At 45.1% G+C, this 16,309-nt stretch overlaps 2 protein-coding genes and 1 long non-coding RNA gene across 8 annotated transcripts in view; 2 read left to right on the top strand and 1 right to left on the bottom strand.

Moving 5' to 3' along the window:
* The window catches only part of LOC101166019 (interferon regulatory factor 2-binding protein-like B), a 21,157-nt gene extending 15,737 nt beyond the window's left edge, over positions 1-5,420 (top strand). For 3 of the 5 annotated variants that reach the window (XM_011490124.4, XM_078941141.1, XM_078941144.1), the window contains 7 exons: positions 53-206; positions 1,673-1,832; positions 3,061-3,311; positions 3,380-3,432; positions 3,625-3,717; positions 3,870-3,975; positions 4,635-5,420. In XM_011490124.4, coding sequence (XP_011488426.1) covers positions 53-206; positions 1,673-1,832; positions 3,061-3,311; positions 3,380-3,432; positions 3,625-3,717; positions 3,870-3,975; positions 4,635-4,741 — 924 coding nt within the window. In that variant the 3' untranslated portion in view covers positions 4,742-5,420. The remainder of the gene's footprint in view (positions 1-52; positions 207-1,672; positions 1,833-3,060; positions 3,312-3,379; positions 3,433-3,624; positions 3,718-3,869; positions 3,976-4,634) is intronic. The other 2 variants (XM_078941143.1, XM_078941142.1) reach the window with 1 other exon arrangement.
* A 1,168-nt stretch (positions 5,421-6,588) lies between these two features.
* dact1 (dishevelled-binding antagonist of beta-catenin 1) lies at positions 6,589-13,178 on the top strand. Of its 2 annotated transcripts, XM_078941147.1 has the most exons (5): positions 6,589-7,250; positions 9,301-9,430; positions 10,031-10,156; positions 10,233-11,218; positions 11,288-13,178. In XM_078941147.1, the coding sequence occupies exons 1-5, from the start codon at positions 6,684-6,686 to the stop codon at positions 12,020-12,022; spliced, it is 2,544 nt and encodes an 847-aa protein (XP_078797273.1). In that variant the 5' UTR covers positions 6,589-6,683; the 3' UTR covers positions 12,023-13,178. The 2 variants fall into 2 exon arrangements, with proteins under 2 accessions (XP_078797273.1, XP_023807120.1); XM_023951352.2 differs by having other exon boundaries at positions 6,593-7,250; positions 10,233-13,178.
* Positions 6,758-8,733, bottom strand: LOC144989121 (uncharacterized). The gene is made up of 2 exons (XR_013653276.1): positions 8,061-8,733; positions 6,758-7,964 (listed from the first exon to the last, which is right to left on the bottom strand). It is a non-coding gene; the product is annotated as an uncharacterized LOC144989121 (long non-coding RNA).
* Positions 13,179-16,309: the final 3,131 nt, after the last annotated feature.

Consider the following 16,309-nt stretch of genomic DNA (forward strand, 5'->3'; position numbering starts at 1 on the left):
ATCCATCTTCTGCTTCCTTTCTGTCTGTGTCTAATGACTCCATATCTTCTAGGTGAAAGTGGTTCCTCTGGTTCCTACACCAGTTCTGACCCCAGAGCCCAGCATGAACCAGTCCAGCAAGGAGCCTTCGCCAGTAACCACCCCGCCTCCATCCCAACCACCCAGCCCTGTGAGCCAGGCCCCCCCCCAGCCAATCCCTGTGGCAGGTCTGACAAACAGAAAGCCCTTCAATCTGGTCGTTGCTTTGCCTTAATCTGAATAGACTTTTAATAAACGGATCACATCTGCACTGTAATCTTACTAAACCCTCAGTAATCTGATTACATCTGCACCATAATCTTACCGTAGAGGTTTCTCTTTGGTTCTTTTCATCAATCTTGGTTCTTCATCTTCCTTCTTGCTCTTCCGGGTTTTAACCTCTTCATAAAGTATGGACGACACGAATTTTGACGCGTATGGACAACCATTGACGTCAATGAAATAACTGTGTTGCTCCTACCTCCAACTTTATTGACAACAGTTCAAAAATTTATTGACAACAGTTCAAAAAGCAACAAAACATCTGTGAATGACATCAGCACGGAACAACGGCTTTGCGCCCTCTAGTGTTCAGACAATGTATTAGGTTTGATCTGAACAGCATCGGTTTGAACATTCAATGTTTTTCCACAACTATTTAAATCTGATCATTTAGATGAATAAAAAATAACAAAATAAAAAACAATTCCTATGAAATTGCATATTCATAAAATGTAGCTTACACTTACTATACTCTCAGTAATCTTATTACATCTGCACTGTAATCTGGCTACACGTCAAGTAATCTGATTAAATCTGTTCACAACCGTATTTTAATATGGACTGCACTCCTAGTAATCTGATTATATCTATACTATAATCAGACTACACTCTTGGTGATCTGATAACACCTGTACTGTACTTTGTTACACTCCCAGTAATGTGATTTTAATTGTACTGTAATCTGACTACACTCCCAGTAATCAGATTGTATCTACAGTGTTATTTTACAATACTCTCAGTAATCTGAGAACGTCTGAAATGTAATTTGAATTGGCTTTGTTATCTGATTATATACTCACTGTAATGTGATTACACACCTGCTGTAATCATGCTACATTCCCAGTAATCTGATTACATCTGCACTGGCTACACTTTAAGTAATCTGATTTAATCTGATCACACATGTATTTTAATCTGGATGGCACTCCTAGTAATCTGATTGTATCAATACTATAATCAGATACTATAATCAGACTACACTCTTGGTGATCTGATTGCACCCGTAATGTAATCTGACTACACTCCTAGTAATCAGATTACATCTGACTACACTCCTAGTAATCAGATTACATATGTACTGTAATGTGAAAATAGTCTTTATGTTCTTCCTGACAGTGGATTATTTTGATTACCTTTTAACTATAACCCTGTTCTGTAATCTGACTATAATCATATGCCATATGTTACAAACTAAGTGATTCAGTGATCTGGTTGAACAGGTGAAACCAGATTACTGAGTACAGCCTGACTAGTCGTGTTAATCTGATTACATAAATACTTTAATTCTATTCTGAATACACCTCTAGTGGGATTTGTGTAGTTTTCAATGTTTCAGGCTCTTCTCTTACTTCTTTTGTCTCTGTGACCATAGAGCCAGTGGCCACGCCTACCAACAGCCCAGAGCCCCGCCTCTCTGAACAAACCCCACCTGATGATAATCGGGCCCCACATCCATTGCCCTGGGGAGACCCCGAGCTGCCGCTGGATGAGGAGAAACCGGAGGAGGTCATGATGGAGAACAAACGGCAGCTGTGCGTGTACACACACACATACACACAGTTACTGTATGTGCACATCAGTAACCAGGTTTGTCTGAGTAACCAGGGAGAAAGTTAGATTTATTTTGACTAATTCTTTACAATTTATAAACACTAGTTAACATGCAGGAACCTGGCTCTTGAAGCTCCATGTCTGGATGGGGTAGATTAGTAATCTGATTACACCAGCAACACGTCATAAAGGATAGATTACAGACACAGCATTACAGATCAGACGTACGATTTGAAGGTAAAATATATATTCTCACAACATGAGGTTGGAAACGGCGTCCTCCACCATTTCTCCCCTCTAGCTGCTCCTCTGTCCTGCTGAGTTTACACTTTTTGTCCTGAACTTGTTCTCTGGTGAAGAAAAGACTATAGTTCTGTGTTTGCATGGAACATTAATTCAAAAAAATGTCCAAAAAATCTGTTTTGTTCTCATTTAAGAGTACAGAAGGCAGGTTTCTATAGTTACCTGGTCAAGTGCAGCTTGAAGTTTAGTCTGTTTAGAGATGGAGAGAGCAGAAGAGGCTTTACATCTGGTCGAATTCTCCGCTTCTGTTGCCTTCATAGATCCAGAACAAAAGCCCAATGCAGGTATCAGATCCCACCAGCAGGTGGTGCTGTAGTTACATCAGAACAGGTCTTGAACAAAGTCCTTTGAGAACCCAAACCCCATCAGCTGATCTCTGCAGCAACAAGCGGAGAACGAACGTTTTTAAAGTTCTGAAAGAATTCCAACGCTCTCTCCATGAAGACGGATGGGATGAAGAATTGTGAAACAACAATCAGTGGTTTAAAATACTCTCCGCCTTGAAGACCATCACGGGAAGCTTTAGGAGGTCCCATGCTGGTCTCCCGTGTCTAACTTCCCTCTGGCACCTGCTGGAGGAGGTAGGGGAACGTCCTGGAAGACCTGAGCCTGTAGATTTATGAGGGATTCCTCTCACCCGTCATCTGGCGTCTAAGAGGACACCACTGGAATCAAACTGCCGTCTTCTTGGCAGCCATTCATCCTGAAACGGGGTCTGAGGTGTGTTGGGTTCAGAAGGAGAAACGTCTCAGATATTTGTCTAACCTTCTGTCACAATGAAAAGTTCAGACGAGCGGGAACATTTTGAGGAATCACAGAAAAAGCAACGATTTGCAGAAGGATTTTCCAAAAGAAACGTTTAGCTTAGTGGTTTTTACGAAGTTCATGCAGTTTCTCTCCATGCAGGATCATGTCAGTGGCAGAGGAGGAACCTCCTCTCTGCTCCCCGTTTCCACCATCCGCACCTCCTCCTCCTCTGTCTCCTGCGCCGTCCCCGCCTGCCGGAACTCCCTCCGGCTCCTCGGAGGAGCCGACGGGAAGCTCCAGCAGCTCCAGCACGGTGACGGCTGAGACGGAAGCAGCTCTGAAGCACATCTCTGAGGGAGAGCTGCTCATCAGCATCAACCAGCAGCAGCAGCAGCAGCAGCTTCTGACGGGTACCACCGCCTCGTTTCCTTCATCTCCTGACGGGCTTCAAATTCTCATCCTAATGTGTTTTCTTCAGCAGACGACAGCGTTTGCAGTTTGTCCAGCTCTCTGCTAGAGCTGCAGGACATGGTAAGGAGTCAGGAGACCCGATGTTTCACCCATGATGCACTTTTTCAACCTTTCAGCTCAACATTTTATTTAATTTGGATGTAAAGATGTAAAGTCTTCTCAGAACCACAGAGAAAACACCTTCAGGAGAGATGAAGACTTCCGTCTGAGTTTAAACAAACTGTTTTTCTCACTTCTTATCTCCCCTGCCAGGAGTTTGATCCTCTGACCTTTGAGGAGGTCAGAGGAGGTGACCTTCTACCCCTGACGTGTCAGGCGGGCTCACACAGGGGACTCCAGCTGGAGGTCAGTCAGAGGGATTCTTCTTCCTGTGTGCACTTTCAAAATAAAGGCCTTTCGGTGTTTTCCTCTTTTTCCCTGGAGGAGCTCTGATGCAGACCTTTCTTCAGGATCTCCAGCAGCCATGCTCAGTGACCTCTGACCTGCTGTGTTTTCAGGAGGAGGAGATGAGCTTGGGGGAGGTGAGAGACTATGAGACCCCGGGACAGCCTGCAAACACGGCCCTGCAGGAGAACATCCATGAGCAGATCGATCGGGCTGCAGGTAGGAGTGTAATCACCAAGCGACCATGAGCATGATTCACCCTCATGAGGATCCCTGTCGGTGTCTTCTGAGTGATGTTGCCTCCGGGGGGGGGGGGTGAACTCACTGAGCTTCATCTCCAGCTTCGGCTGTTGTCATGGCAGCAGCCTGAGCTGTCTCCTCCGCGCGAAACACAAAAGCTGCCACGAGCTCTTTGTGAGCACCACAGCCTGCAGCTCCAACCCACACAGAAGCGGCTCAAAGCGCGTCGACGATCAGAGGAGGCTTCAAGGCTGAGTGTGAGGCTGTTTCCATGGAAACCAGAGCCCTCTGCAGGCTGAGGAGCAGCGTTGTTTCTGCTGCCTGAGGCGTCAGGATGCAACAGTTGCAGGAGGAACTTTACGGCACGTTTAGAAGAAGCAAAGCCTGAGCGGATTTCACTGTTTTAGCTGTAAAGTGAAGCTTACTGCAAACGCCGAAGCTTGACTCGGCTGCAGGCCGTGCTGCGTTCACTGACCCTCAGTTCTGTTCATTCAGTGAGTCTCCCTCTGTCCTCTTCGGCCTTCGAAAGCACCTTTCGTTATGTGAAGCTTTGAAGGAAGAGGGCAGAGCTTGTGTGATTAACATAACACAAACATGCTCTCATCTGTCTGTTTGGTGGTCTGCTCCTGAAACTGCAGACCAAGAGGAGCCAGGAGACACCGAGAGGGACGTTCATGAGTCCTCCATCAGACCTCAGCGCGAGCTGACAGCAGACTCAGACTCCTCAACCGGCGACATCTTCTGATCCGGTACCCGTTTGAGCAAGAACAGGGTGAGGTGATGCGTTTGCTGACCAATGGGAACTCAGACATGCTGGATCCAATAAACAAGCTCCCAACTGTCAGAGGTTCATCCCTTTCACTTCTGTCTTCACGTTGTTCTCAAATATTTGAGTTTGAGGGTTGTCGCTCATACAGAACCCAAACGTGGAACCTTCAGGAACGTTCTTCTGCCTCCACATCTCAAACGCCACAGTAAAAGCCCCCAGGGATTCTTGAGAAGTATTTTTATCCCTGTGATTTCACAGTATTGATCCCCGTTATTGACCTGCTCTGTGTGTCTGAGAGAAGGTCGATGTTCTCAGGCTCTGGATTAAATTGAGCAGCTTTTATGGAGTTGCAGGTGATCCTCTCCTGAGGTCTCCAGCTTTATGAAAGCAATATTTAAGGAAAACCTTTTCCCATGTTTCGTCATTCTTCTGCTGCATTCGTCTCTTCTTCACTTTTCTCTATAGACACAGAGAAACCGTTGGTTTTTTAGGGATTAATTTGTCCTCTTTTATTTTGTACGTGGAATACTGGGTCAGATTTTGGCTTCTGGTTTACCTGAAGCCTGATCCAGCTCACCTTTTTTTCCCCATCTGAGCTGTTGTTATCACCGCCTCATTAAATGCAGAAATGAATAAAATGTTTATTTTCTTGAAACTGCTTTAGTTGTTCTTGTAGCAAACATCTATCCGATTTTTAAAAATAATTCAAGGAGAACTCAGGTTTTACAGGTAAACAAAACGGAGTCTGGGATCAAACAGAACCTGGAGGGCTTTAGGACCCCAGAAAAGAGGTGTCATGCTAAAAAAGTAAAAACTACTCTTCCTTTCACAATAAAGGTTAGAATAAAGAATTTTAGATTTTCCAAGTTTGCAGATTATGTGACAGATGATTTTCTAAAAGTTATGTAAATTCTGATAAAACCAAAACAGAAACAGTTTTAGAAAAGTTGGAACTTCCCACAGAAATTCTGGACATTTTTGGCCCAGTTTTATAAAGAAATCTAGAACATAAATGTTTGGTCAAAATGTTTGCTTTTTCAGAACAAATCCTGCTGCTGCTGTGGTGCAGAGGTGTAGCGGTTGACCTCTATTGCATAATGGAGGCTTCTGTTCCTGATCTTTGTCACAGAGTTCCTAAGAACGACACTGAATCCCTCCTCGCTCTCAGCGGCCTGGCGAGTGGTTTGCCTTCCGCCATCATACAGCCATCAGTGAATAAATGTGTGGCTTTCGTAAACCGCTCTGTACCTGGAAGAAGGTGAAAAGTGCAGTGCAAGTACAAACCACTGAACCAAAAATGAAGAGGAAGTCTATAGAACAGCTTGGAACATTATAAAAACGTTGGCTTGAAATATAAACAGTTGATTTTACTACCACAAACAAGTGTAGTTGTGCTGAAAAATAAACACAATTTCTGTCACTTTGAAGGTCCAGATATGAAAAGTGAAAATATTATTTCACACAAATGATGAATACTACTAAATGTATCATCAAAATGTTTTGTATTTGTTGCTATTTGAATTTAATCTAATTACAATCAATATTTCTCAATATTTTACAACTGTTTTCATCAATATTTAACAAAAGTTTGGAAATCTGAGACTTGATCTGAAATATTGTGATGTGAAATTTAATCCTAAATTTTTTTCTATATTTTGAGATTACATATGTATTAAAATTAGAATCAAATTACTGTCACTAATAATACGTTAGGATTACCTTTATCTGTTATTTTAATGGAAATGAGAGGAAGTTCAATGAATGACCTTTAAATCTTACTTCTCATGCTCCTTTTCTTTGTTATGTCGTTGGAATTTTGTGTTTTTAGTGGATTTAGTTTAGGTTGTTTTATTTTGAAGGAGTCAATAGGAAGAATCTATTTCGAGCTGACGTCACTCATGGCGGTGTGCTTGGCTCGATGAAGGGGCGTGGTCTCGAGGGGCGGGGTTTTGTTGCGCTGCAGCGGCTCTGGCTCAGTGTTCTGGGAGCTCCAGAGGCAGCAGCGGGTTTTGGGGAGACTCTGCTGGATCTCCGAACCGCTGGCCCGAACAGGTCCGGATCCTCACATCCATGTGGACCCGAATCCCGCCGCTGGACCGCTGAACCACCCTTTTTCATTGCAACTCCGGGGTGTCTGGATCTCTGTGCCCGCCGCCCACGCTTCGTTCCCGCAGGTGCGGGTCAGCGGGTGCTTTTGCGTGATGCCTGCCGGGTCATTCGGAACCTGATGCCGCAGAGAGCCCCCGTCGCCGCAGAGGAGATGCCGCTCAGCAGCGCCTGCAGGCGGGACAGTCACAGGGCGGACGCGGCGGAGCGGCTGCGCTCCGTGCGGGAGCGGCTGGACGCGGTGGTGTTTGGGCTCAGCGAGCTGGAGAGCATGCGGCAGCGGCAGCAGGTGCTCATCCGAACCGCTCTGGAGAAGCCCGGGGATCGGGAGGCCCAGCTGAGTCCCGAGGAGAACATCCTGGTGCTCAGGAGGCAGCTGGTAGGTCCTGACCCCCCCCCCCCCCCCCCCCCCCCAACTATCCATGTCGAGGAATGCGTGAAACCAGAGCAAAGTCTGATGAAGTCTGATGATTTCCTCTTATCAGGTGTAGATTTCTGATTCTGGTTCTGCAGATTTAGCCTTTCAGTCTTTCCGTCGGCTGCAGATCTCTTCAGAAATGATTTTGGCCCACAAGGGCAAGACGTGATGGATGAGTTCAGGTTTCTACAGATCTTTATTCTGCTGTCATGAAGGTCCTACCAAGTGAAAATCAGATGTTGCATCATCTGATCTTCTGCTGTGGCTCCAGAGTTCCAAATCTTGTTCAGTTTATTTGGTTTTCTTCTTTTTTTAATCCCTGCTGAAGGACTTCTAGATGCTCGATGATCAGACCTAAAGATAATCGTGCAGTCTTGGATTCTTCTGTGTCTCAGAACATCAGGTGGCAACAGGAACGTTTCATGAGAAAAAGAGCTCCAGCTGGTGTGATGCTGAGCTCAGATTCCTGTCAGGATCCATCCCGGTGTTCCACCAGCAAAAACCTTAAACCGAAGTCCTGCAGCCTCAGATGGAAACTGCTAAACACAAACAAGAGTCACAAGCAGATTTAACTGAATCTGCATGACTGTGCGGTCTCAAGGGTCCAATGCTGCTCCTCTGCAGAACCCAACCAGAACCACTCTTGGAGAACCCAGCAGAAATTTCAGGATGGAGCTTAGAAAGTGACAGAAAAGGGGCTTTAGGCTCTTCATTCTGCTGCTTTCTGAAGATGAGGATGATGTCTCAGTAAGAGACCAGAAAACCACTTACGGTAAGTGGGCGGGGCCTGACAGAGTGTGGTCAGCTGACCTCCACAGAACAGATTTCAAAACTGATCAAAGATTATAGCTTCAGGTTGTTTACAGGAGCGGGACACACAAACAAACATAAACCTGTAGACAAACACATATACACAAACTAAAACACACAAACAAACACACATGTTCAAGCAAACATGAAAAGATGAACAAGTATAAACAGGTGAACACAACAGAAACAAACAAATAACAACCAAACAGATATAAACACAGAAGTAAACACAAACAGAAGTAAACATACAAAGAGACAGACGTATGTAAACACAGACAAAAATAAAAGTTGTAAACACCCAAACAGTCGTAACGCACACAAAAATATAACCACAAACAAACAGATGTTACCACAAATGCACATTAACACACAAACAGACGCAAACACACAGAATCAGACAGACATAAACCCAAACAAACAGTTATAACCACAAACAAAAAGATGTTAACACAAACAAACCCTTACACACAAACAGTCATAAATACACTCTGAAGTAAAAACACGCAAACAAACAGGCGTAAACACACACAAACAGATGTAAACAGACACAAACAGTTGTAAACAAACACAAACAAACAGATGTAACCACACAAAAACACACAGTCGTAAACAGATATAAACGCACATACAGACTACAGCTGAGCTCGGCTGTTCTGGTCACATGATCAGCATCAGTGGCCAGTTTCAGCTCTGGAATGTGGCGCCGCATAACCCACATGTTTTCCATCCTGCGAGAGCAACAGATTGTGTGTGTGTGTGTGGGTGTGTGTGTGTGTGTGTGTGTGCGTTTGTGTGTCCCTATGCTTGTTACCTTATAAGGACCTTCAGCTGCGGAGATGAATAAAGTTCATCCCATGTTGGAGTCATTTCTGTTCGTGGGTCTGCGTGAAAATGTGCTTTCAGTATAAACGCACTTTTGATGTTTTCACAACTGAAACAACAAACTGGAAAAACTCCCTCAAGAGAAGACGAGATAAGTTACAGAACAGTATTCTTCTGTTTCATGTCTAATCTTCGTCATTCAAAAGTTTGCCTCTTTGTTCTTGGAGTGAGGAACATGAGCAGATGGACTGCAGCTGGAAAGAGCGTCTAGTTCTCTTTGACGCTTAAAAACCACAATTGTGTTTAATTTTTTAAAATCAAAAACATCACAAAACTTTGTTGAAAATGTTGTAAAACATTTGCCATTTTTGTCCCTTAGAGCCTTTTGAGGAGGGGGGAAGCGGTCCTAATGGGTCCACTTCAGGAGCTGGACTTACACATCAACCAGCTGCGGCTGGATGGACAGACACCAAGTGACCAGGTGGACGTGGACAGCCGACCGAGCTCAGGTAAGACCCTACTGCTCACCTGAGGCTACGGGCTCGGAAACTGGCGTTCAAGGGCCCACTTTCAATCAAAAGTCTAGCTACGTGCACGTTTCAGGCTTCTGCGGTCAAATTCGTTTGTGAGCTCTGTGTACAAAATGCACGGCCGTTGTGGGCGTGTCAAAAGTTAAACGTGTCGATCTTTGGGCAATAAAGGACTCCGCTTTGGTTGTGTGGTAGTGACATATGGATGACGCCTTTTTAAACTCTCTTAAGTGCAAATCATTTATAAAATTGATCATGGAAGAGAAAGGAAAACTTCGATTTGTGTCCGACCGGAAGTCTTTCATTTATCGGAATAGAGCCATGAAAGAAAAAGTCGGTGGCAAGATTCTCGAGATTTTCCGCGCTACGACATTTCCCACCAAAACTTTTCCAACTGTGAGTCTATGTGCTAGTATCCAGTAGTGCCAGTCCAGTGTGAACACCATTTGCTAAAGGCTCGTTCCAAATTAGCCCCTTCTGGAAGGTGCATTGCATGCCCGGTGTGGACAAAGCATGAAACTCCAATGCCTGATTTTAGTAGGTTGGTCCGTCAAAACTTGTCTCTTCCTTTCTTCGCAGGGTTCTACGAGCTTAGTGACGGAACGTCTGGGTCGCTCTCCACATCTTCTCATTCTGTCTTTAGTGAATGTTTGTACTCAATGACTGACACTGACGGAGCCCCCACATCCACGGATGCATCCCGAGGTGAGTCCTGCTGTAAAACCCCAACCAGAGCTTTCTTCTGGTCCTCGGTCTGATTGCAGGTTCTGTTTGTCTCCAGAGGAGCTGGCTGACTGTGAGGAATTTGTCCAAGGACTTTCCGATGCCTCATCCTCTTCAGGTGTGGTTTGTCCCTCGATCTCATCTGCTCACCTGCCCCCACCTGAAGCTGCATCTTCAGAGGTTTCCACCAATTCCTGCTCTGACCCGCCGGCTCCAAATAGCAACCTCATTTTTCGCTATCCAAGTCCGCTGCGCACCAACGCCACTCAGAGCCCCGCCTTCTTGCAATGTGGAGGTCGAGGCAGGGATGAAAATGGTGCTGATGGTCTCAAAGCAGAAATGTACCCGGCTTTTAAGAGCTCCTCTTTGAAGCACCTGGATGGCTACATCTACAGTCTGCTGCAGCGAAGGACCCAGCCCATTAGGACCAGCAGACCCAGGACCAGTATCAGCACTGACCCTACAAAAAGTGTCCTTAGACAGTCTAGTTTTTGTGCCAAACAGGTTTCTGGTTTTGAAGTTCTGAAAGGTTCTGAGGAGAAACCTAGCAGATCAGCAGAGGGAATTTCCAGGTCATCTCCTCCAAAGAGCCAAAGTGAGGAGCAGGATGATGGGAACACAACAAACAAGAACAACTGCAGATCTTCTGCAAGCCCTCGAATCCATATCTTTAAAACGACTAATAGTCTTAAGACCAAGCGGTCTAAAGGATCCCTTTCTCACTCAGGTCTTCTCAATGGCTCTAAAGAACTAGGAGGTTCTCCACTAAACTCCTCCCTGGCAGGAGAAATTCAGCCATTTCGGTCCACCGACCAGGACCTGCTTCTACGATCTCCTCCAAGTGTAAAGACAAAGTCTGGTTCTATCAAGAACCTTTCCAAGTCTGTCAAAAAGAGCCGAAAAAAGGATGCTGAAGGGCCCGTGCCAGAACGATCTTTCATTATGGAGTCCACTCCAACCTCAAAACAAGGACCAAAGGAAGGAGGGAAGCGTCACAAGGTTTTTAGCATCTCGTCCCATCACCTTAGTGCCAAACTCTGCAAGGTTGGTAGTAAGAATGTTAAGTCTGCTAAAGTGAAGACTTCTCTGATGTCTGAGACCTCTGTGCTCCAGTCAGAGAGAAGACAAGAAAAGTCCCGGCACAGGTCCAGCTCCGGGAGGTTGCAGTGCCTGGGAGATGGAAGCACCGCCCACACCGAAGCGCAAAGCAAATCTGTTTTGGCGTCGTCGCTAGAGGACCAAGATAAACACACCCCATTGGCACCATTCAGAACACAAGAAGCCGTGTTGAGTCACCGTCACCGTGGGAACCGTCACCGCAGAAGCCGCCAGGTCCACGACCAGGTCAATGTCGTTGGAAAGCCAAAACACAATCGACCCAACTATCGGCGGCTGCATTCTGGCAGTGAGAACCATCACTGCACGGCCAAGAGGCATGGCGGGCAACTGCAGAGGGAGGAGGGGCAGAGCACCAGCAAGTGCCCCGCCCACCAAAGTGGCCCGTGCTCCCGCGCCGCAGAGAGCGACTCGGAGTACTCAGCTGAGTGTTTGTCGCTCTTTCATTCCACCATTGCGGACACCAGCGAGGACGAGAACTCTGACTACACCGCCAACCGTTTCGGAGACAGCGAGTGCAGCTGCGGCGAGGCGGAAGAGAGCACCACTGACACAGAGGAGGGGGCAGGGGCTTTGGGCGGGAGAAGCAGGAGGTTGGTGCATTTTGAGGCAGCTGGGGTGGGTGGGCAAGCACCGATGAAGACCCTCGTGAGGGTCAAGGCTTCCTATAAGCTGAAGAAGAAGATCCTCAGGTTCCGATCGGGTTCTCTCAAACTGATGACCACCATGTGACTGATGACCAGAACGTGTTGGATCTGGGACTTTGATCACATTACCCAGACCTTCTGATGGACCTCAGAACACGTCGGAATAAGGACTTAAATTTGACACAACTGTTTTTTTATTCCTCCACACCACACGGGGGCGCTGCAGCGACCGTCAGACAATAGTTTGTTCCTGCATTTTCCAGTTTTTAATCTGATCTCAGTGCCATCTTATCCCTCCTTCTTTGAGAAGTTCTTGATTGTCTTTTTACTCATAATCTTTGTTCAGCAGTCCAACCCCAAAGATCTCCATTTACTGGATGAATCACTGGCTATGTCCGAATTCCCACACTAACACCTAACTACTAAAAAACTATATAGTGCGGCACTATGTAGTGTGGATATGACGTCATCGATTTCACAAAGTTAAAATCGAATCAATATGAGCTTTTTCTGACAATTATTTATGAGTCCACTTTCTTCTGAAGATAAAAACGTTGATGGTTTATTTTAAAAAAATGCATTTAAATCCATTTTTGGGCAACAAATTGTTCTGACGCAATGCATTGTAGTCTATATTTGCTGATCCTAGTGAGCATCGATGGACACTGGTTTTTCGCAGAGACTTCTGGGAAATTTCTAGGGCACTGGATTTTGGAATTGTAGATTCGGACAGCACTAAAAAATGGCAAAAGCACTATATAGTGCATTATATAGTGAGTAGGGAAGAAATTCGGACACAACCACTGACTTTCCTGCTCAGTCTGAAGTAGGAACCATGAACGGTTCCCACAGCTGAATGGAATCTGTGTAAAAAAGAAAAGTTTAAAGAATGTTGAAGAGACGTGTTTGAACTCGTCGGCTTCTGTTTTTGAGCAGAAAGCTGCAGAAATCTGCTGAAGTTCTTCTGCCTCTTCTTTGAAGAATGTTACCCCGAATGTTCCCATCTGATTGGATTCACCTGAAGGGACACTTCTTGTATCCGTGGATCCATTGCATAAAGCCATAAGACCCTCACATGCTGCCTTCTCATTTAGCTCCTCTGGATCCGTCTGACCCTCCCGTAGACCTTCTCATATCTCTGCAGACTGTTACAGATGTGTGTGATATTCTCAAGTATGTGACTCTAATAATTCTTCATTTAATGTGGTATATGTGATCCACTTTACACCTTCAAGTTCAAATTTAAATTCTAATTTATTTGATTTCTATAGCACCTTTCATGAAAAAAGAACCGCACAAGGTACATAAAAACAAACACGAACGCAAAAACACCAATTTCCTCACATGCAATAAAATAATAGAATAAGCCCCTCATAATGACATACCCCCCCAAAAAACAATCAAACAAATAAAAGAGAAAAATTATTCTAAAAAGCTAAAGAAGTTCCGTCCGCCCTTTCCTCTGGTTGGCTGGGGTGTCAGCATCTAAGCTGCACAAGTACAACTCACCCCCCCAACCCCCGGGTCCAATGTGCCCAACGTGGGCACACAGTTCTGTGTTTAACCCATATGAGCAGCTCCAGACGTTCTGAGGCGGAAGATGTGGACCTGCAGCAGCTGTCAGGAAGGGGAGCGGGCATTGGTCACGTCCTTTTAGCGTGATGACTTGTGTCTGCAGCGGTGGCGGCGATTTTATGGGCTCTTAAGGCTGATTTACGACGTCAGCCTGGGATGAACACAAACACAAATCATCAGACGTTCATGGAGGTCAGAGCTCATCTGCTTTTACATCTTCACGAATAGCAAGCAAAAGGTCGTCTTTCTGCTGAAGGGATACACTTTCCAGATTTACCCCATTGTATTACTTCTACTTGAAAGAGGGGGCATTTTGTGAATTTTTCATGAAGTGATGAGAAACTTCTTTCACCAAAACTGCAGTTTCTTTCTTTCTGAGTCCACTGAGGATTGGAGGTGGAAAGAAAATGATCTATGAGCCCTGAGAGGAACTGCTGACTGCTGGTGTGGCTCTGCTGTGCTGGCATTCATCTCCATGCAGCTGCTCCTCAGAGGACACTTGTGTTTGCACAGAGAAGCTCTGTTCCTGCCTTCCCCTCAGCTCTGTAGAACCTCTCATCTGTGCTGCCGGGGCTTCTCTCCCAACATCCGTTCATGTTATAATCCTGGAAGGTCAGGCGAGCACGTTTACTGTGGAGCCCCCATAAATCTGTGCAGACGTGACCTTTAATGTTTACAACATGCGTGCATTTTTAAATACGGGCAGAAGATCTTAAAGTTCTGCAAACTTGTGCCTTACGGAGGGTTGGAGAAACCCCAGCAGCTTCTCGCCACGTACAGATGTGTCTGCAATGTTCTCCCAACACCAAAACGCAACTGTTCTCTGGACCTGTGGCACAACACCGTTATGGTTCATGTTTTCTGCAGCCGCTTCAATATCTCTGGGATGAGTTCAGCGGGTTAAAGCTAAAAGGTTGAGAAGTTCACACTCAAGATGATTCATGTACTTAACAAAAGAGATGCCTCACTTTCTACCGGGTGGCCTAGATTCCCGTGGAGCCCGAACGCAGCAGCTCTGCTCCAATTTTTCTTGTTTCTCTGGGAGTACAGCTGCAGGTTCAAGTGCGACTCACACACATACACACACATACACACAGAACTAGCTGTCAGCTCAGAGGAAATGGGAATAAATCACTGCCGTCTTACAGGAAACACTGAAAATCCTTGAGTGACCTTCAACACACACAGTAGCTCTTCACACTCTTATTATCGTGTTTGTGGCCTTGTGAGGACTTCCTGCAGGACCACCACCATTACTTTGGGGACCAAAGACTTGATTTTTTTTTTTACTTTTTTGTGTGTTCGATGCAGAGAAACACATTTTTTGATTCCCTTTGAGATTCTGAAACTTGTGTTTAAACACAGCTTTATTTTGGCAAACGTGCATGTGGCGATTAGAACCTGTATGTGTGGAGCAGCATTTGTTATGAAATAATATTTTATTGATATTCTTATTCTTTTTTACAGACAGGACATACATAGAACAAAAAACAGAAATTTTTTTGTTTTCTGTAAATCACTCTTTTTCCTAAACATTTTTTTTGTTTTTGTTTTTTACGTTTTGGTTTCTGAACTTTGGTTTTGTTTTCTAAAACATAATGCTCTTTTTAAAAATATTTATTTTGCTTTTTTTGTTGTTGCTGTGATCTTTATGAGGTTTTTGCGTCAAGTGACTTCATTCATTTTCACACCCTGCCTTTGCCCATAAGGTTGCCAGTCTGTCACACACCCATGCATACTCGCATTCACACCTATGGACAATTTTTAGAGTGACCAATTAACCTATGAAGCATGTTTTGGGAGGAAGCCGGAGTCCCCACGCACGAGGAGAACATGCAAACACAGAAAGGTCCCCCATTGATGTTCCGTTTCAGGAACCCCAGCCGGGACTTGAACCAGGGGCCTTCTTCCTGTGAGGCAAGAGCGCTAACCATTGTTGATGTGATTTGGACTTCAGGGCCACCATAAAACGGTGAGCGGCGTGGCGTATTCAAAAGGTGTGGCCTCATCTGTTGTCTATGTAAAATAGCATTTAACGATTGCTAAGAAAAAATGACACAGATGGTATAAAATCTTTTCAACCAGATTCAGGAGCAGGCCGTTTTTTATTGTGATGAGGTTCCACGTGGAACCGATGACTCCACTTCAGCAAATATGAAGTTAGTTTGACCAGACTGAATTTGAAAACTTCTGTTTTTGATTTTTTTTCTTAGAATATTGAGCTATTTCATCCTGATCGTACCTCCTTTTTAATGCAAATATAATGCCTAAAATGAGCTTCCCATCTGTACTATATTCAGGCATAGTGCCACCTAGAGGAAGAGCTATTCTAATGTAGAACACTACAACTCAGGCCTCATCTGACCTCTTTGCTGCCTATTTTCTGCCCATACCTAGGCGTTTATATCATAATACATTTAAAATGCTGTCTGCCACCATGCCATGTTTCCATTTGATCATGTGAGTTTATTCGATAGCTTTTCTCTCCACTGTCACCACAGGTCTGCTGTGATGCAGAGTCATTCTGCATCTGTTTTTGAAATACTAAATGACTCTGGATCAAATGCTTACACTTTTTTTGGCTTCGTTTTTATTGCTTTTGGTCTGGGATGCTTGATGGCGTAGAAACTGCTGAGCTGGTGGATATCTGCCTGGAGTGAACCAAATGTTTCCACCATCTTTGGATCTGTGCAGATCCACGTGTCCCGTCTAAGCGGCGCCTCTGAAACTTGCTCCATGCAGGGGGGGGGGGGGGGGGGGGGGCGGGGGGCGGTTTCCTACCCGACCTGATGCATGA

This window comes from Oryzias latipes, chromosome 22 (genome assembly GCF_053564925.1).
Source record: "Oryzias latipes strain Hd-rR chromosome 22, Olatipes_Hd-rR_3.1".
Classification (NCBI taxonomy): domain Eukaryota; kingdom Metazoa; phylum Chordata; class Actinopteri; order Beloniformes; family Adrianichthyidae; genus Oryzias; species Oryzias latipes.